Raw genomic sequence first — 21,065 nt, 5'->3', positions numbered from 1 at the left:
TATTATTTTATCGAATATTGTTATATTTTACACCGCTTCAATTTGGGATTGAAAAAATTTATTAATTTATAATATTTAATAATTTATCAAATATTAATTTATATAGTTTTTAATTTATAATGTTTAGGGTAAGTGTTGATTACTGCATGCATTAAAATATCATAGCTTTTTAACCACTTATGAAATCTTTTGGAAAGCCGTGTTTGAAGTTACCACTTATGAAATCTTTTGGAAAGCCGTGTTTAAGTTTCGGAATTATAATTCTAGTAGTTACACCCCCGAAATATACAACACTAACTTTATAATCTGTGGACAGCTATGGTCAACCTAACAAATTAATTCAACGCGTGATAGTTGACAGACATATCAAGAGAAGATACAAAATCTACTGCATAAGTTGTTAGAGTTTTTGTGGATATAATTTACGACTCAAGTTTCCAAAGTCTGCATAAAATTCTCTCTACAACTCATTGTGGTCATCGTGCTCAAACTCAAGATCTTTCAGTCCTGCGTAGAGGAAACTCGAGTACCACTGCTGAAATTTTTTCGTGACGCGTCAAATTATTTGTTTAGTTGACGTAGTACATTCCCGAACTCGCCTTGTATCCATCAATGACCAATGAAAATACCGATGCAGTAACGTTTACCTTATCATTGCACAAAGGGGAAAACAAATAAACATTTTCAGGTAAATCAAATAACATAACTATCAAATTAAACTAAAAAACAAACATTGTTTGTCCACACAACAAACTGCTTGGTGCAAGATCAAGATATGCTTCTGAATATAGTATGTTCTGCGCTGAATGGTGATCCGAGCGCCAATACAAGACTTGTGTCTTGCTCGCCTAGATCCTCTCCTTGAACCTATTTATTTTATTAACTACAAAAATCACTAACATTCAATAACTGTGTTTGCACATATATTAATTGTTTTAGAAAAAAAATCAACTTTACAACATTGTATTACATATCTTCGCTATGAATACGATATGTATGACTGATATTTTCTCAAAAGTACAGGCTGTTTTTTAGGAAGGGAGGTTTTTATTCAATCTTTGTAGCTAGGACCGGTTCAATAGAACTGGTCAGTTCGTACAAGGGTATATATAATATAATGTACTATCTGATCAGGTATGACACCTGAAAAGCTGCGGTTGAGGTACCAAAAATGAAATCCCTTAGGGAAGTTGGCACGAGTAAAGGTTTGTTCGGTACTAGCTAGAGCATGCATGTTTTTTTTTTTTTTTGTTCACAACATGATTTTCATTGATAATCTTAAACGATTACAAATGTTAATGCAACATCCGACATAAGATGTGCAATCCCTTCTGAAATTTGAAGAGCAAACCAAACAAAGTAACATAAAGATAGATACACAAACTTAAGAAAGTTTGATAAGGCGTTGGAAGTGTTTTCGAAGGTGCACGCGAGTAATATCCATAGAAAGGTGCACGCGAGTAATATCCTTAGAAGAGCATGCATGTTCATTGGCCGTGGTTGGTGAGCCGATCATGCAGAGGAACAGAACCAAACTTAGGAAGGAAACATGTGGAACCTCTCCATTAGTGTGCATGTAATCTCTTAAGATGATTGCGCTAAACTCTTAACTGATTTCTCCAAAGTACGAAACACCAGTATATATATTAATTTTATTTTGAGCGAATACAATATCCGAATACAAACTGATCAACAAATTTTATTTTGAGCGAATACAATATACAGACAAAACATGATTAAATATAGTCAATCACTACTAGGAAATGAACTTTGGATTTAAATTTAGACAAACTGATCAACAAATTTGCTAATCAACAGTGAGATTAACACTTTGTAAGTTTTCTCTGTGGGATGATAACTGTCCCAAAACACATGGCTAGACACGTCGGGACATACAGAAGATGTGATTTTATTGCACAGGACAGCAACTTCTATGACTCCGGTTCCACAGCATCCTTTATTAGACACTCCAAATCCTACAACAACTCAAAGACTTATAGTACATATTTTATATCAAAGACAAAAATCTAGTACAAGAGATTAAATAAAAATTGTAAGGTGTTACCGTATTTTGCAGGACTCTGGATTATATCGAGAAGAGGGTCATAGATATTAATGTAGACCGGTTTGATACCCGGTAGAGTTTTTTGCATCAAATCCAATTTTGGGGAGATCTTTGAATTAAAAAGCTTTGCTGCTTCGTTGTAATTCTCAGCACATTCTCTCAAAAGACCTCCTCCTAAGGTTCTCTGTGATGGTACACAACCAAGTGGTGGTGCACCAAACACGGCTATTCTTCTCACTCCATATCCGTATAGTTTCTGTCATTATAATTGATGAGTAGCTAATTTAAATTTTATTAACAACAAGCTATTTGGCTCAAACGGATAACATTGCCCCATCTTAGTTCTAAGATTCACGGTTCTGTTCTCCTATGACCCCTTTACTATACTTTTATCCAAAAAAATTAAGCAACATTAGAAAACTCAATCCACATATATTTACATATTCTAGCAGAGATGAAAGAAGGAAAAAAAATTAGACACATGATCAATCTATACATGGTACCGCCAGTATTCGTGTCACGAATAAATATAAAATATTTGGTTTGGTAATTTGTTTTTCCTATCTGATTGTCCTTCATGGGAACAAAAATGTCTAAACATCTTAAAAGAAATTATAATTGATATGAAATATGAGAGTACTTGGTAGGTGGCCATAAATTTGATATTTTAGTAATACTTATCATAGTTTAAATTTTAAGATGCTCATAGTTATATAATTCTTTCGAATTATACATCCTGTTCTTTGAAAAAAAGAAAACACTACACCTGCTGTAAAAAACGGTACGCTACAAATATTCTGAGCCGTCGTCATAAAAGATTACATAACATAAATAGAATTATTAGTCACTGAATAATAACATATTGTTAGATTTTTACTACTTTTAGGTAATCTTTTACGTTATTTTTGACTCATGCAGTAAACTGTAAATGGTTATTTTGTTTACTCTTTCAACAAAACTAGCTACAGCATACTACATTGTGGAATAGTGGGCTACATATATATATGTAGAAATACCTAAAATATGAGAGAAGCTAGCTTACGTTCACAAAATCGGAGGCAGAGTTGACCATAAGAGTAGTGTACGAGTCGACGTCGTAGTGAGGTCTTGCACGGAGAACATAGTAAGTATTGGCTATGTCGTCACTGCCTGCGACCAATAAGAATAAGCTGTTGGCTAATATGAACCCTTTTCTTTCTTCCCCAACTATATTCTTCACTTTCTCTATGTACTCCTCGAAATATTTTAATTGATCTTCTAATGAAATTACTGCCTAAAACCATCAATAAATACAAAACAAGACCAAGTTAGATAGGTAAATATCAAATCAAATATTTCCATATTATAGGAGTTAGCTTACAATTATTAAAAAGAACACTATATGATCGTCTGATTACGTATAATATATAGTATTACCACGAGTTTGGGTGTTAAAGGATCATAACCAGAACCTCCCGACGCAAATGATACACCGGTTAAAAGATCTTCAGTCTTTAAACTTGGATCGAGATATGCAGGTACAACTGATTTTATTCCCAATTCTTCGGCTGCAAATAAGAAGAAAGCATAAAGACAAATAGCGTCATTTTCAACTTTAAAGAAAGAAAAACAATATTCCGTGGAACACTAGCTTTCCTAATCCTAACAAAAGTTGGTATGCATATTGAGTGAATGTTTCTAGCCTTGTCTTTAACTACTGTCCAGAAATGAGCAAAACGAAAAAAAAAATGATTGCTCAAATGATTTGCAGGCATTACTAACATGTACATCACTTGTGTCCTAATCAAATCTCGGCATAGCTCAGTCAGTTCTGGTTTCCATTTTTTTTTTGAAAATAATTATAAGTATAGTCTTCTAATTTTTTTTTAATTATTAATTTTTTAGTAAATGCTTATTGTTCTCAAAATTTCAAACCCGGTCATATCCGAATAAGTCGTAATATAAATGAAGAAATCTATGTTTCAGTTGACATCTCTTTTTTCATTAGAGCTGAAAAAACTACGAGTAGAATAATATCTAGAAATTAAGAGAATCACGAGAATGAACCAATCAAATCGGGAGGGACTCGTCCGTCGCAAAATCTCCCGGTGGGAACGCCGCCTTGGAAATTGATACCGTAAGGCTGAAAATCGCACTTAACTACGGTTTTGACATTGTTATTATTTCCGGTGTCGACAATGGAGTCACCGAAAGCTATTAGCGCTGGAAACGTCAAGTTTGGCGGCAGCTTTATGGCGACGAGTGTCTCAGTGAGAAAGAGAACGGACAACAAGCATAGTTTCAGTGAAAAGCAAAAACAAGACCAGCTTGTATTGTCTTTCATATTTGCTTTATTGTAACGTAAAATAAAACAAGATTTTAATAAAAGAAATGTTTGCTTTGAACCAGGACAAAGAGAGAAAATTATATTAACTTTTCTTGTATGTCATCAGGCTTGTTCATATATAGACACACACGCATGTATATATATGCATTGCGTGGTGGAGATGCTGTGGACTTGTGGTAGACTTCAGACAAGACAGGATTAACCAGTTTATTGAAGTATTTTTAGATGTAGTAGATTGAGTACTTATTTTAATCGTAGAAAACAACTGAGATAGTGTATTTAATCTCAAACATACTAGTTTTTTTTTAATATAACAGGCGAAGACATAAATATTAGGGTCTATGTCGAAACACGTATTGCCAGCATGAGTGTGATTGCATATAGGATTGGTTAAATATTAGGATCTAATTAACCGGAAATTATAGTCGCTGTAATATTTAGATGACATCCTCATAAGAGAAGTAAATACTCTCTGCTCTGTGAAAGCAGAACGCATTAATTGAATATTCAACTTGCTACGTATATCACATTCTGTTGTGGAATCTATCATGGAATTGTTCATCGTGCTTTCATGTAACATACCACAAAAAATTATTTAATTGAAGAATATCTAGGCCTTTTTTTTTTGTTAAAAGAGAATAGCTACAGGCTTACAACAAGAGATTAGACATTTGGTTTTATTTTTTCTCATTTTATCTTGTTCATAATAAATACTACTATCTCCGTTTCAAATTTGATATCTTCTAGATTTTTTCACGCTAATTAGAAAAGAGTTAAATTTTCTGTTTTTCCCTTACTTAATTTTTGAATTTTATTTTTCTTAATTTATAATATAAAATAGATAAATTAATGATATAAATTGCATTGAAATTCTAAAAATAACATTTATTTTGTAACAAAATTTTATTCTTCAATGACACTTAATGTGAAATGGAAAGAGTAAAAATAATTGAAATAATATGTTTGAATGGAAATTTGGTTTAGTTATGATAAAATTAGTAGATTTATAATCTTTTTTGTCTTATATTTATAAAACAGAAAACTTAAATATATTTCATATAGTCAATAAACCATTTTACATGGATTTGATAAAAAAAATCATTTCAGTGATTTAAATTTAGTTTAGGATTGTTTCAAGGATATATGTATATTCATACTGATCATTTTACAAAATTTATTTTAAATCAGTCTCTTCGATTTATATTTTAATCTAATTAATTAATAAATTTTAAATGTAATTTGTAACTCTTTTCATTTCGGTTGATTTAATATTTAGTATAGGATTGGTTCAAAGTTTTAATTCTATCAACTTTATTTTAATTAAGATTATTCGATTTGATTATGTTTGGTTCAATTGCAAAGTCTTTTTAAAAGCAATCCCTTATATATTAATTGAGGAACATTTGAAAAGATGTAACCTCAATTTGTATTAATTAAAAGAGGCCCCAATGCATAGGTGGCACTCAATTAGGTAGTCAATTACATTCAATTGAAAAATAAGTAGGTCCACATTCGATTTTTATATGTTGTTAGATACATAAGTTGGTCAAACTATATGATATGATATTTTCTTTCCTTAAATAAAACCTACGGAATTACCATAAATGACTAATATATATATGACAATTAATGATTTAAATAATAAAGATTTGATAACAATTTATATCTCCTCCATCATTTTTTGTTTGATTTTATATTTTTAAAATAAATAAAACAATCAAATTAGCTATAAAAGTAAAATTTAGATTTTTTCGTATATGTTATATTTTGAATTTTTAAAAACGACAATAAATGACTAAAACTATTAAAATTATTATGTTAAAAATTAATGATCAATGGTTTAACATTTTTATTATAAGAAGATACACATGATTTTAAAACCATATGAGTAAAAAATATCATTTAATAATAAAATAAATATATAATAGATTAAACACTATATACCATAAGATAACATAAATATTTTAATATTAAAACTTTCAATGAATTTTCAAGAACATTTATAAATTATAAACTTATTAAAGATTTCATATTGAAAATTTTGTTATCGATGATTTAAATATTTTTTTATAAAACGATATGAATGATCATAGAACCGTATGATTATAAATTCTTATTTAATAAATAACTATATAAAATATACTATTCTTAGAAAAATAGGTTGATCTATCTTAACTTATATTACACTTTTTATTAAACTAACTATCGAATTGATAAATAATGTACCAAAAAATGTTTTGCACTTTCCTTAAATAAAAGCTACGAAATTATCTAATATGATTAACATATATGTGAAAATTAATTATTATGAATAATAAATATTTGATAACAATTTTGTGTATCTTAGTTATTTTTTAAATTTTATATTATTAAAAGATATTAAAAAATTACATTAAATATATAATAAATACATTTATATTTTTTTCTTATATGTTATATTTTGAATTTTTCAAAACGTCTATAAATTATTAGAAATTTGAAGATCCTCACTCTGAAATTTTTGTGATCAATAGATTATTTTTTGTCATAATAAGTTATAAATGATCATAAAATTGTATTAATATGAACTTTTATTTAATATTATAAGAAGATACACATGATTTTAAAACCATATGAGTAAAAAATATCATTTAATAATAAAACATATATATATAGATTAAACTATATACCATAAGATTACATAAATATTTTAATATTAAAACTTTCAATGAATTTTCAAAAACATTTATAAATTATAAACTTATTAAAGATTTCACATTGAAAATTTTGTTATCGATGATTTAAATATTCAGTTATAAAACGATATGAATGGTCATAGAATTGTATGATTATAAATTCTCATTTAATAAAGGACTATATAAAATATACTATTCTTAGAAAAATAGGTTGGTCCATCTTAACTTACATTATATTTTTTATTAAACTAACTATCGAATTGTTAAATAATCTACCAAATTTTTTTTTGCACTTTCCTTAATTAGAAGCTACGAAATTACCTAATATGATTAACGTATATATGAAAATTAATTATTATGAATAATAAATATTTGATAACAATTTTCGTATCTTAGTTCTTTTTTTTTAAATTTTATATTATTGAAAGATATTAAAAAATTACATTAAATATATAATAAAAATATTTATATTTTTTCTTATATGTTATATTTTGAATTTTTCAAAACGTCTATATATTATTAGAAATTTGAAGATTCCCACTCTGAAAATTTTGTGATCAATAGATTATTTTTTTTGTTATAATAAGTTACAAATGATCATAAAATATAGCACATATGAATTTTTATTTAATAAATATTCAAACTAAATAATATATATATATATATATATATATATATATATATATATATATAAATACTAATGATTTAAAGCAACAAGATTAGCTGATCAATTTAGTCGTCCAGCTGAAATCTTTCAAAAGTATGTGAAAGACTAAAGTCAAAACAAATATGGATTTAGAATAGTAATTATATTTTACTAACCGAAATACCGAAAAAACCGAACCGAACCGAAACTAATCCGATATCCGGATTGAACACCCCTAATCCAAATGAAGCCAAACTATTGTTTCATTTTCCAAAATATAATAAAAATAATAACTTAATCCCCGCGCAAGGCGCGGGTCTTATCCTAGTAGACTTAATTTCTTAGGGTTAATATATTAAAACAACAAATCGTCCGGTGTTAATTAATTATAATAATGATAAACGTAGACATATTAGACATTTGTAATCCACTTACTATAATCTAATCCGTCAGCTAGGTTACATTGAAATGCGATATAACTACTTAACTAAAGAATCTCATGCTAGAATCTTTGAGCATGTGTGATGCAATTAAATTGTAACCGAGCTACAACTTCAATGTAATCATAATTAATACAACCAAGACTTCTTGATCCTATCAAGCTCAACAACTTATAAGATCTTGTTGGTATGATCTTTGGTCTCTTCCGTAACCATGGCCGGTTAGAGACATAGCTAAGTGAAGGATTATTCTTGGATCCCCAAAATTATAAAAGTTAATACATATATATCCCTAATTTATTAAAAACTAGTATTACTCAAAATCCCTAACATATTTTACAGTTCTACGGATGACCGAAAAACCAACGAAGGTGTAGGATAGCTATGTGGATCACACGCAACAGGGGATACTACCGCAAAACTGGTGTGAAGAAGGTAGCTTTCTATATATATACACGTGATATAAAAGGTATAAAAAGCGGCATTAAAAAGACAGAAATTGGGGTATCAGAAAATATAATAGGAAAAAGTTTGTGTATTTGGACAAAAGCTTGCTCTTATTGATTTCTGTTCAGCGATGGTCCAAATGTAATAATTGTAGATTATAAATAGCAAGCCAGCGGTCTAGTACTAGCTGATAAATCAAGTTAACTAAGAATTTATGAGTTATATCGATAAGGCTACTAGAATGTGGAACTTATTTAATGATACAACCACATTATCGCCAACCACTATCTAACATAATTTTGTTTTTATAATTATGTGCAAAAAGGCAAATATATATACATAAATGCATGTGTGAAGTTGCTTTGCAGCGTTTGTTGTTTGATGCCATTATAAAACTGAAGACAGTTCCACTTTTTAAAGTTCATATTTTTCAAAAAATAATAAATCGTGAACTGAAGTTGGAAATTAGCTAGGAGAAATGTTGTGGTATTCATAACATATTTAAAGTCGTGGAAAAAGATAAGAAACCTAACGTAATTATGGGTCATCTTATACTACAATTAATCTACAGTCTATGCTATATATTGTATTCGCATATCGTTGAAGATAGATCCCCTAAATGTATCGCAGTTGTTTATATATAATATAACAACTCGACAGCGACAAACTTGGCGTAGTAGCTTAGTCCCACATACAGCAAAGACAAAAGGAAGGACATAGCTTTGTCTATGCTATTGTATTGGTATGTCCTTTTGTTTTTGTAACTCGGGTCGTCCAAGCCCGAACACCCGGCTAATTCCGGAGGTTAGAAGATAAATTATGTGTGTTTAAAAAAAAGATAAATTATGTAAAATATCTCAAGGTTCTACATGTATGCAATTTATCTACTTGACAGATCATGGCGCATTTCCAAGTCCGTCGTACCACCACACATGTATAGTCATTAATTGGATTTTTAGAATCTGGTTTGATAAGTATTCATTATTTGAGATATTATATTGATCATTTATTAGTAGGTCTAAAAGTTGATCATATATACCCAGCTAAAATAAATAATATTAAATCCCCCATATAATTAATTAATTCAAGTGTTGATCATACCCATCGCAAAATAACAAACTCTATAACTATCTAGAGGTTAGGGTTACATATCCATTTTTCTTTCATAATTAGAAAATTCTTGACGGAGGTTTCTATATTTTATAAAATCCTGAACCAGGCCTTATAGCATACAATCCTCTCTCGTATCCCATTCGCATGGAATCTTTAAATTTCTTTACTTATTTTTTCTATGGACTAGCGGGTTTTTGTAATTTCGTCACTAGTCATCAATCTAGGTACAACCAATTGTTTAATAAAAAACAAGATCGAAGTATGTATTTCATGCTCGCTCATTTGGTTGCTAAAGAATTATAGCTCGAACTACTTGAGACAAATGATGCATGGTCTAGTAATGATCTTCGAGTGTTAATCGAGTGTCGTCGACACAGAGCTGCACCTAGCATTGTCATTTTTGAGTGATTCTCTAGAGTCTACTTTATGTCTCCGTATTTGTTTTTGTGCCATCAGCTATAATAAGTACTAAATTTTGTATAGCGTAGTGAGGTATATATAAATCTTCCAAAGTTTTGACTAAGAATGCTAACATATTTCTTGCTGGTCCTCTTGCTATATAAGGTTTTCTGTGAAGACACACATCCTAGTGTCGGGGCACAGAACACATGTATTCTTCTTGTTCCATATTCATGTAATTTCTGAAAATAATACATCATTAAAAAGCCAAATAAAAGAGTTACAAGTTATCTCGTTTGCAACTTTGGTCAATTACCTATCTAAATAAGTATTTTATATTCAAAAATGATGCATCATAATACTATGCTAAATTCTTACGAAAATGTGTGCACGGAATTTTGATAGCTTGATGACTAATTCTAACAAATTAGAAAATAGTTTCTACTAATTGTTTTCATATCTTCTCGGCCATATGAGTACTGAAGGACGCGACGTCGTATTGGCGTTGAACAGAATGAAGGCCAAAGCAGGTGTTGGTTAATGCATTGCTAGAACCAACTGTTTCCTGTCCTCGTTTCCCCAACCATTTCCTCCAATTATTCTAGATAATCTTCGAATAATTTGGTTAAAAAATGAATGTAACGACCACATCACCAGTCTTAAAGGTTTTTAAACATGAACCTCACTTCCACATCACAAAAATATCACCTGTTATGGTTTATGTTAAAGGTTTCTTTGCCCTTACTTATTTGAAGTTATGCTTTCAGTTTCCATATTCGTTTATAAACCTAGGATAATAACACATAAAAAATAAAATAAAAGAAGAAGAAGAATAAATCATATGTTAGGGGAAATATTGAATATTCAACCGCTGAACTAAATGGCCTGTTTGTGCGGCTACTTATAATCATCCAATAATATTGTTAGTATTAATTTTGTGAATTGTTGTGGTCGTACCATTTATTTCTGAAGTTTTTTTTTGTCCCTCGATCCATCACATGTCTTTTCATCAGTAATGTAATTTACATACAAAAGTGTACACTCGCTGACATATTATCCAGTACTAAACGGGACACAATAAATTGGAGTTGGAGAAAATGAATTTTTTTTTTTTTTTTGTAAATAGAAAATGAATTTTATAGTTTTTAGTTAAAGGCTTCATAAAGCTTTGTTTTGAAAACACATGCTAATAGTATAAAATAGAGTGGCTAGTTGAAGCCTTGAGAGTTTGGTTGTTACCCATTTATTGTTGCGGTAAAGAATATATCAGTTTTATGTTTTATCATTCTACAGTCGCTAACCTTGTTCTCTCTCCATTAAAAATTTACCTCCTTATATATGCATCAACGAGTGAATCTCCAAACATTATTATCTCCGAGATCGTTTTGTTTGTATGCACGTTCAACAGAGCCTGTGTCGTCATCTCAAATAACAACACGAGAAAGAGGAAAAACGGTAACTGTCGCCAAGAACCTGATTTCAGAGATCGAGTACGTATCAAGTTCATCATGCATTGCAAATTGTATCGGCCAATGTGATTTATTACAGCTGAGAGCGTTGTTCAGACGTCGTCCATTTATCATCCAAAGAAGATATCAACATATAGCGGCCGGATGTTGCGGCAAAGTTAGCTCTTCAATTTCCATTATGAACTTTTAGTTGATAATGTTCAATCTATTTAGCTAAAACCTCTTAGGCTAATATAATCGCAATCAGAGCAACGAAATCATAATATAAAAAAGAATATATAAGAGAAAGTAAAAAAAAAAACACAAGAAAACATCCAACAAGATAACAAAGAGATATTAAATCATAACTCTCTAAGTTTCTTTTTAGTTGGATAGAAATTGTCCCATAATTCATAATCATATGCTTTTAGACGCACATCAGGATATCACGTCTTATAAGATGATAAATAGCCAAAAAAGAGGAAAATGATCATTCAGATTACAACTTGCATGTGCAACCCATAAACTAAAATATTTTGTTGAGAACTCTTTCAAAATATTTTGCGGTCATAATCTTGTACGTCTTCTCAGTGGGATGAAAACTATCCCAAAACACATGATCATGTCTATTCGGACATATGTCAGCAGTGAAATTGTTACACAACACAGCAACTTCAATTAGTCCGGTTCCGCAACACCCTCTATCAACCACTTGAAATCCTGTCACATATATCATGATAAACATACGGTTTTATTGTTTTGGGGGATAAAATAGAGAGGTTTGAGAATCAAAATATTAATAGTAATATATATAAGATAGGACCAGCAGGAAAAAAAAAGAGAAAAATGTTTTACCATATTGTTGAGGATCTAGAATGATATCAAGAAGAGAACCATATATATCGATGTAAATTAATGTATTTTCACGTAAGTTTCTTGACAAAGAATCCAAATTTGCAGAAAGCTTAGCATTGTAGAGCTTTGTTGCATCATTGAACCTTCCAACACAACTCCTAGTTGGTCCTCCTGCCACTGTTCTCTGTGAAGGCACACATCCTAGTGGCGGCACCCCGAATACTTGTATTCTTCTCGCTCCATATTCATGTAGTTTCTGTTAATACCACATCATTAAAAAGACAAAGCTTAAGAGAGAGAAAATAAAAAGAGTTACTATCAATAAGTAGCTTACTGAATATTTTAAAAAACTATAGCTATAGTTTATTAATTATTTTCATACTTGAGCAAAAGATTGAGCCTTGTCAGCCATAAGAGTGGTAAAGGAATCGACGTTGTATTGGCGTTGCACAGAAGGAAGGGCAAAGTATGTATTTGCTATATCATTACTACCGCATATAACCATGAACAAACTATTTTGCATTATGAACTTTGTCCTCTCTTCACCAACCATTTCGTTCAGTTTCTCTATATATTCTTCAAACAATTTCAGTTGCTGTGATAGTGATATTCCTCCCTATAAAAACAACAATAATCAAAAGCGTTAGAAATAAACATATTTGTATAAATATATTGTCAGCCTCACCGATAGTTGGCTTGTGAGAGGAACGTAACCAGCACCACCAGACGCAAATGTTACACCGGTTAAGAGATCTTCAGGTTTTAAAGTCGGATCTCGATATGCCGGTACACTTGGTTTAATTCCCAGTCCTTCCGCTATAACAAGCAAGAAACTAAATTATAACGACTAATAATTTATGTTAAAGGTTTCTTTGACCTTAAGTTTTTTTTCAGTTTTTTATTACGAAGTTAAACACAAGAAAATGACACTTACTTGAAAACTGAAAAAAAAACTGATCACATGTTACGGAGAAATACTCAACCACTGAATTAAATGTCATCTTGACATTAGTCACCGAGTTTAATGCGTCTAGTATTAAATCGTGATCTTACCATTTTATCATCCATATGTAAATTACATACAACACGTCATTAGCTAGTCAGTAGTCACTTACAGTCACTGAGGTACTCTACTGTATACACTATACAAAAAAATTCTAACCGGAGAAAATGACTTTCTATAGTTTTAAGTTTAACTAAAGGATCGTTTAGTTGTTATCTTTAAGGAAAATATCGATATATATAATTTAATCAAATATACCAAAGAAAGCAAAGTGAACTTTACCTATAAAATCAGTTGGAACTTTGCCGTTGGAAAACCTTCCGGTAGGGATTCCACCGTCAAAATCAATTCCATAAGGTGGATAATTGCATCTGGCCAACGTTGTCGTAATGTCATCGTTATTTCCGGCATCAACAATTGAATCTCCAAACACTATTATTGCCGGTATCGTTTTGTTTGCCGGCAGTTTCACCAAAGCGTTTGTGATTGTCTCAGATAACAACACCATAAAGAGAACACACATAAAAAGTCTTCTAGAAGAAGTAATGTATCTTTTCATTGTTGCTCTATGTATCTTTTTTGAAACAAAGCTTTTGGAATGGTGACTATGAGAAGAAAAGAAAAAAAAAACTTGGAATGGTTTTTGTATGTATAACGATTGACCTAATATATAAGGAAACGGTACACTTAATAGTAGAGTAGCGGAAGATTCAAGAATAAGTAACTAGATTAGCCACGTAAACTCCTTAAAACTATACTATTACTCTATGAGTTATGGGGATTCTGAAATTGCTATTTTCATTTCTTTTACCACCAAAAAAAAAATCATGTGACTAAATTACAATTTTCACCTTTATTTTATTATTTGTTCATCTGAAATCCTTCAACAAACACACGGCCTACCTACACCGGTGTCCGCGGATCTGTGGCCGTGTTCTCCTTACAGAACCATCGTACTTCATGTATAAGTATAACATCTCAAATATCAGTCACTCCTCGAGGAAAAAGTGCATTGTGTTTATTTTTTGTCTAAAACGTTTGATGGTTTATACAATGTGTTCCAAGTAACATTTATCTGTCACTAAAGACTTTTTGTCTTCATCTGTTGAAGAACTCTAGCTTGCAGAGAGACTTCAGTCTCTTACCACTATATCCCAACAAATTCCTTATCGAAGTCCGAAACTTCACTTCTGATTGGGCTTCAAACCCATTTGGGTAATTATTTAAAGGAAGCTAAGCCCATAATTATGATTGGGCTTCAAACCTTTCTGTTGGACTTTATTGTTCGTTTTTAAAATTCGTTGGCCATTTTTTGTTTTATTTGATTTTTCTTTGTTCAGGATACACCCAGTTTTTTTGTTTGGTATTTAATCCTTGCAATAAAGTTTTGAGTCCCAATCAGGACTCTATGACCAGTAGCAATCTTATTCTTCGTTAGTATTATTGTAGAAAATGGAAAAGAACAAGATTTGCCGGAGTTTTGAACAATCATAAAGCATTTAGAAAATATTAATATTGTTTATACAACCATGAAAGACAATTACAAGTCATGAAAAAGGAGAAAATAGACAAAAAAATAAGTTGAGTTTATCTTTAGTTTATAATTATAATTCAAATAATCATAAATAGTGTGACGAACATGTAGGTGTTATTAATCGATTAACTAGACAATTCTGCTGAGATATCTATCAAGAAGTTTTGCAACTATAATTCTGTAAGCTGTTTCAGTGGGATGAAAACTGTCCCAAAACACATAATCCGATCTTATGGGACATACAGCAGATGTATAGTTGTTGCATAGCGCCGTCACTTCTATTAGTCCGGTTCCGCAACATCCTAAATTGCTCACCTTAAATCCTATAAATAATACCCACAAATATTATTAGTTTTGAGTAAAATAATTAATTTTGTTTTAAGAAACTAATAGTTTCATGAAAAAGGAAGTAATGAATGTTTACCATATTGTCCAGGGTTTAATATGAGATCAAGAAGAGGACTGTAGATATCGACATAGATTAATTTCGAGTCAAGTAAGGTTCTTGATAAGACATCTATGTTTCCACTGAGCTTAGCATTGAAAAGTTTTGATGCATCATTAAACCTAACAACACAATCTCTTGTAGGTCCTCCTGCTACAGTTCTCTGCGAAGGAACACATCCTATTGGTGGTGCACCAAACATAAGTATTCTTCTTGCTCCATATCCGTAGAGTGACTACCAAAACCATATGAAAAACAAAAAAGATTAAAATACAATTCTGAAATAAATTTCTGAAGATATCACTAATTACATTAATACTATTTACCTTAGCAAAAGAGCGAGCATTGTCGGCCATAAGAGCAGTGAAAGAATCAACGGTGTATTGGAGACGAACCGTAGGGAGACCAAAGAAGTCGTTTGCAATATCGTTGCTACCACATATAACAACGAACATGCTATTCTTGAGTATGAACTTTGTCCTCTCTTCTCCAACCATTCCATTCAATTTCTCTATATATTCTTCAAAATATTTCAGTTGTTGCGATAATGGTATTCCTCCCTTTAACGATTCAAATAATATATTAGTAATTATTTTAAAAAACTTCACATAAATATAAAACAATAGAAGTGAAGAGTAGCTACCGCTATTTGTGTTGTGAAAGGGACATAACCAGCACCACCAGAAGCAAATGTTACACCGGTTAGGAGATCTTCCGGTTTTAGATTTGGATCTCGATATGCCGGTATACTTGGTTTAAGCCCTAATTCTTCCGCTATAAAACCCAAGAAAAACATATTTCACTAAGTTGCAACTTGGTGTTCTTTTCTTATTTGGTCAAAGCAACTTGCTGTTTAATAATGTATAGTTGCCAAAAGAAAAAGTTGCAACTTGGTGTCTGAACTTTTTTTTTGTACAGATCACTTTAAGAGTGTAGTAAAACTATTCACGGGTTGCAAGTCGTTAACCAGCTATTCAATGCATTGTATAGCTAGCTATCCACTAAATAGTAGTATTAGTGTATGATTAATGCTCTGTAACACGTTTATAAATGTATCAACGAAGGAAAAACCTAGAGGTAATTAAACAAACCTAGAATATCAGTGGGAACTTTGCCATTGGAGAATCTTCCCGTAGCAACTCCACCGTCGAAATCAATACCATAAGGAGGATAATCACATCTAGCCTCCGTTATCATATCATCGTTATTTCCGGCATCGACAATTGAATCTCCGAACACAATTACCGCCGGAATAGTTATATTTTCTGGAAGTTTCACTAAAGCATTTGTGGTTGTCGTAAACAACAACACAAGAAATAAACTGAACCAAAATAATATCGACGAAGAAGAGAGAAAAAGATAAGAAACCATATTATGATGAGTCTTGCAATGTAGTCGTAGTGTCTCCGTGTGTGAAAACAAAAGTCTTGTTTTTCTTGAAAGCTTTGGAAGATAGATATAAATAGTCCTCAAGCTTCCCAAATATAGATATTTATATATGGGTTTTTAGTAATTAAACCCCTCAACTAAAGATGAATCGTAAAAAAAACCCTCAACTAAAAATCCTGTGAAATAAACCCTCAACTTTAGTTCCGTTAACATATGTTACCCTCCGTTTAAAAAACCGTGACGGAGGGTGACATATGTTAACGGTTTATAAGTTGAGGGTTTATTTCACTGGATTTTTAGTTGAGGGTTTTTTTCACGATTCATCTTTAGTTGAGGGGTTTTATCACTAAAAGTCATTAAATATTATTAAATTATTTATTATCATTTATACATTGTTTTAAGATTTATAAGCCTTTAAAACTAATTTATAAATTTTAATACATTAATATATTTGTATATTAATTTATACATCTTAAATTAATAATTTTTAACACTACTTACAACTTATTATAACTTTGAAATATTAAATTATTTGATATTTGGAAATAGTGATATAAAAAAATTTGTGTGTTTATATCGTCATTGTCAAATATGAAATAATTAAAAGTTTCTAAGTTATATTAAGTCTTAAGTAGTGTCGAGATAATTCATCCATGAAGTCAATCTTTCTATTTAGAGTATGACGCACTTTTTCTTTTTTTCATGATTTCTGTCATCCGGTTCATACTTCTCCCCCCTCCAAAATAATGCATGATTATTTTTATTATCATTGATTTCTGAATAACTACATTATATTTTTATTTTCTTGATCAATAATATATTTGAAACATAAAGTAATACAATAAATCAAGAACAATATAGAAAAATAGAAAAGTATGAGTCTGATGACGAAAATCATGAAAATAAGAAAAAGTACGTCATACTCCAAATAAAAAGATTGACTTCATGGATGAATTATCCTCAACACTACTTAAGATTTAATATAACTTAGAAACTTTCAATTATTTGATATTTGAAAATGACGATATAAACACACAATTTTTTTTATATCACTATTGCCAAATATCAAATAATTTAATATTTTGAAGTTATAATAAGTTGTAAATCGTGTTGAAAATTATTAATTTAAAATGTATAAATTAATTTTATAATAGATTAATGTATTAATAATATACATTAGTTTTAAAGGCTTACAAATCAATCTAAAACAATGTATAAATGAATAATAAATAACTTAAAAACCCTTTAATGACTTTTAGTGATAAAACCCCTCAACTATTTTTGAATCGTAAAAAAAACCCTCAACTAAGTTTTCAACATTATAAACCCTCAACTTATAAACCGTTAACATATGTCACCCTCCGTCACAGTTTTTTAAACGGAGGGTAACATATGTTAACGGAACTAAAGTTGAGGGTTTATTTCACATGATTTTTAGTTGAGGGTTTTTTTTACGATTCATCTTTAGTTGAGGGGTTTAATTACTAAAAACCCTTTATATATACATATTAATATATGTTTTTAGGTAGAGTTTGGTTTGGTTGCTATCATAAATTGAAGACAATGACATTTTTTTTCTCCTCTACCGGTTATCCTAATACACTTCAATCAACAACGACCTTTTTTCCCAAAAAAATTGTCAAAATCCTTATTGGACGTAACCTTTTTTAAGAGACATAAGTCTATTGCGAAGTGTAGTGTTTAGCCACGTATTACATTGACATATCAATCCTGTTGATTGGTATAGTTTTTTGACAAACCGTTGATTGATATAGTTGACATTTACTAGTATTTACTTTGCAATCTCATGTATTTATTTTGCCATCTCACAGAGATCTCTCTGTTTATGAAAGTAGATTATATATCTTTGCATACATACATGTATATATAAGAACCTCAGAGTGAATAAACAGAAATATATTACTTTACATTTTATCACACTTTTTGGAAATTATACTTCTTTGTTAATTTCGAAATAAACAAGATAGCACTTTAACAGATAACTGTTATAAAAAATGGTATCATATAATAGAAAAGATGAAAAATAGTTGAAAAGATTGGGATCCATCGGAGAAGCTACAAAGAAGATTTAACGAAGCTTAAATACACTGACCTAACCAAGCAGGACAAGTGAGAAGCGACACGAAAAAGGAGTCCCGCTAATATAAGCACGGACAGTGAGCTGATCTTCTTCATGAACTCATCAAAGGGACGATAGTACACTACGGTGATGCAGTGACTTGATGGTTACATCAATCACATGAAAGATTAGTGGAGAGGATGCCCAACAGAACATGGAGATATCAATAATTGCAGATAATGCGGTTTAAGCGAAATTGTATTTTACAAGTAATTTTTTGAAAAAATATTCAAGTTTTAATTATTTTTATTGAGTAATTTAAATGTAGAAGATAGTTTAAGTTTCAAAATTTACTTACTTAAATATATATAACAAAAATATAAAATTTTCATCTTGGTTTCCATTTTGTGTGTTGCTCATTCCACTATTAAAATGGTTGATAGATATTAAAAATTGATACTTCTGATTTGTTGAGCAGCTCTCTGAAAAACTTAACTCCAAGCAAAATAAAATAGTTGGCCCAGCAATTATCAAACAATAAATTTAATAAAACAAAAAAAATAATTTTTGTTTGTATGTGTCAATCTTGCACAATGTTAAATCTTACTGGAAAAAAATCTTTATACCAACAGGAATATTGTCCCCTAAAATAATTAAAGAATCAAAGGTCCCAAACACATGCCTGCCAATTAAAGTCTTATAAATATACAAATTTATATGACATAAAAATATACACATGTCTTATATGATCTTATATTAGATGGTTAGACACTCTTACTGACGTTTAATTGCATTTCTAATTTCTTAAATATAACCGTATAGGTTCATAGTCATAGTCATATACTAGCTTTTTTTTATCAATTTGGTAGAAGTTGGAACACTCGGATCATTTTGGCCATGCCTAAATATATACACGATCGATTTTAGAAAGAGACTATTTTAAATGTAAATAATTTTCGATGTCTTGACGTGGTTCTGATCTTTCTATCAATTTCTTCTCGAAATAGGTAATAACATCGGTATTGAATGAGAAGACCCCACAAAGCTACAATCCGTTCACCGCTGGAGGAGTAAATGCAAATCAAAACTTTATCTGAAATACTAGTGGTATAACAAATTCTGAGCCAACAAATATGTAATGATCATCTATATATATCTTGCTTATCAAAATATCTAATAGATATAAAGCCTAAAACATTTAATTAAACTGCCCATGATAGCAACGTTACTGTTTAGGTACTTTTTCTTTGTTTTCTTCCCAACAATTAGTTTGGTCGTCTGCATCCGAAGAACGTGTAGCTCACATATTTTGGATCACATGTTATGATTTAGTTTTGGTTAGTGCCATTTTAGTAGTCAAAAACAATGACAGAAGAAACTAGTTAGTTAAGCAGTTGCATGATCTATTATTGATATATCATATTCATTAGCCATTAATGTTTTTTTCATCCATATATGTATTTTTATAAAAATAAACATCACCTCTACAAAAGTAATTTTTGCTACATTTGTTAAAAGGTATATAAAACGTCAAACTACAAAGTTTCTTCCATCTAGTTTCTACTGATGCTAATCGATAGATGCATGCTCATATCTAACGTAAAGCTGAATTAATACTTGTGAACAAAGGATTAATACTTGTAAACAAAACAACATTTTCAAAACTGGTGTGATATGAATTTATCAAAAAAAAAAAACTGGTGTGATATGAACAAAGAAAATGGTTCCACGAACAATACCTAGCTATAGTCAGGGACAGATGCACTTAACGAGGTCACGTGCTCCGCCCAAATTCTGTTTTTCTTTAAGTATTTAAATACAAAATTTTGATTTTCTTTAAAATAGCAGGGTAATTGTATGAAAATGCAAAAAAAAAAAAAAAAAATCTTGAAAATGTCCAGTCTAATTCAAATATGAGGAATTGTTTACCATAGGAGGAATCGCAAACTGGAGGTTTATCCAAGAATGGCTGTCTCGCTTTGCCTTGTTCAAAGAAGCTCTGTTAATCATCATGTTTTATTGTTCACTTTTGGTGAAAGTTTATTTTGATCTGTTTACTCACTTCTCCTAGTTTGATTAGGTGTTGTTCTTGTCGTTTCCCTTGTTAGAACTTTAGTTTCTGGGACACATTTGGTTTGTTCAGCTTTGTTTCCAGAGACACAGATGTGTACTGCTGGCTTTGTATCTCACCCATGTATCA

General features: G+C 30.5%; 3 protein-coding genes across 5 annotated transcripts; all 3 read right to left on the bottom strand.

The window, feature by feature from the left end:
- Positions 1–1,625: 1,625 nt before the first annotated feature.
- LOC106421660 (GDSL esterase/lipase EXL3) lies at positions 1,626–4,646 on the bottom strand. The gene is made up of 5 exons (XM_013862496.3): positions 4,112–4,646; positions 3,482–3,612; positions 3,108–3,338; positions 2,066–2,321; positions 1,626–1,976 (listed from the first exon to the last, which is right to left on the bottom strand). The coding sequence occupies exons 1-5, from the start codon at positions 4,386–4,388 to the stop codon at positions 1,783–1,785; spliced, it is 1,089 nt and encodes a 362-aa protein (XP_013717950.1). The 5' UTR covers positions 4,389–4,646; the 3' UTR covers positions 1,626–1,782.
- A 7,003-nt stretch (positions 4,647–11,649) lies between these two features.
- Positions 11,650–14,697, bottom strand: LOC106421616 (GDSL esterase/lipase EXL2). The gene is made up of 5 exons (XM_013862445.3): positions 13,700–14,697; positions 13,100–13,230; positions 12,797–13,030; positions 12,415–12,670; positions 11,650–12,279 (listed from the first exon to the last, which is right to left on the bottom strand). The coding sequence occupies exons 1-5, from the start codon at positions 13,974–13,976 to the stop codon at positions 12,086–12,088; spliced, it is 1,092 nt and encodes a 363-aa protein (XP_013717899.1). The 5' UTR covers positions 13,977–14,697; the 3' UTR covers positions 11,650–12,085.
- Positions 14,698–14,910: 213 nt separating this feature from the next.
- LOC106421617 (GDSL esterase/lipase EXL1) lies at positions 14,911–16,873 on the bottom strand. 3 transcript variants are annotated; one of them, XM_022689240.2, is made up of 6 exons: positions 16,765–16,873; positions 16,488–16,673; positions 16,040–16,170; positions 15,723–15,956; positions 15,376–15,631; positions 14,911–15,274 (listed from the first exon to the last, which is right to left on the bottom strand). In XM_022689240.2, the coding sequence occupies exons 2-6, from the start codon at positions 16,591–16,593 to the stop codon at positions 15,081–15,083; spliced, it is 921 nt and encodes a 306-aa protein (XP_022544961.1). In that variant the 5' UTR covers positions 16,594–16,673; positions 16,765–16,873; the 3' UTR covers positions 14,911–15,080. The 3 variants fall into 3 exon arrangements, with proteins under 3 accessions (XP_022544961.1, XP_022544962.1, XP_013717900.1); XM_022689241.2 differs by having other exon boundaries at positions 16,488–16,661; positions 16,765–16,862; XM_013862446.3 differs by having other exon boundaries at positions 16,488–16,855.
- Positions 16,874–21,065: the final 4,192 nt, after the last annotated feature.

Source organism: Brassica napus, chromosome A7 (genome assembly GCF_020379485.1).
Source record: "Brassica napus cultivar Da-Ae chromosome A7, Da-Ae, whole genome shotgun sequence".
NCBI classification, from domain to species: domain Eukaryota; kingdom Viridiplantae; phylum Streptophyta; class Magnoliopsida; order Brassicales; family Brassicaceae; genus Brassica; species Brassica napus.
Note: the sequence above shows the minus strand (reverse complement) of the source record. Positions and strands in the feature narration are given on the sequence as shown.

What these genes read in the sequence shown, in the direction of transcription:
- LOC106421660 (XM_013862496.3), bottom strand. Translation starts at nt 4,388, where the DNA reads ATGAAAGACAATACAAGCTGGTCTTGTTTTTGCTTTTCACTGAAACTA. An exon ending in CTTTAACACCCAAACTCGTG is followed by an intron (nt 3,339 to 3,481) that starts GTAATACTATAT and finishes TGATGGTTTTAG; the next exon opens with GCAGTAATTTCATTAGAAGA. An exon ending in CTGCCTCCGATTTTGTGAAC is followed by an intron (nt 2,322 to 3,107) that starts GTAAGCTAGCTT and finishes TTATAATGACAG; the next exon opens with AAACTATACGGATATGGAGT.
- LOC106421616 (XM_013862445.3), bottom strand. Translation starts at nt 13,976, where the DNA reads ATGAAAAGATACATTACTTCTTCTAGAAGACTTTTTATGTGTGTTCTC. An exon ending in AGTTCCAACTGATTTTATAG is followed by an intron (nt 13,231 to 13,699) that starts GTAAAGTTCACT and finishes TGCTTGTTATAG; the next exon opens with CGGAAGGACTGGGAATTAAA. An exon ending in AGGCTCAATCTTTTGCTCAA is followed by an intron (nt 12,671 to 12,796) that starts GTATGAAAATAA and finishes TGGTATTAACAG; the next exon opens with AAACTACATGAATATGGAGC.
- LOC106421617 (XM_013862446.3), bottom strand. Translation starts at nt 16,767, where the DNA reads ATGGTTTCTTATCTTTTTCTCTCTTCTTCGTCGATATTATTTTGGTTC. An exon ending in AGTTCCCACTGATATTCTAG is followed by an intron (nt 16,171 to 16,487) that starts GTTTGTTTAATT and finishes TGGGTTTTATAG; the next exon opens with CGGAAGAATTAGGGCTTAAA. An exon ending in CTTTCACAACACAAATAGCG is followed by an intron (nt 15,957 to 16,039) that starts GTAGCTACTCTT and finishes GAATCGTTAAAG; the next exon opens with GGAGGAATACCATTATCGCA.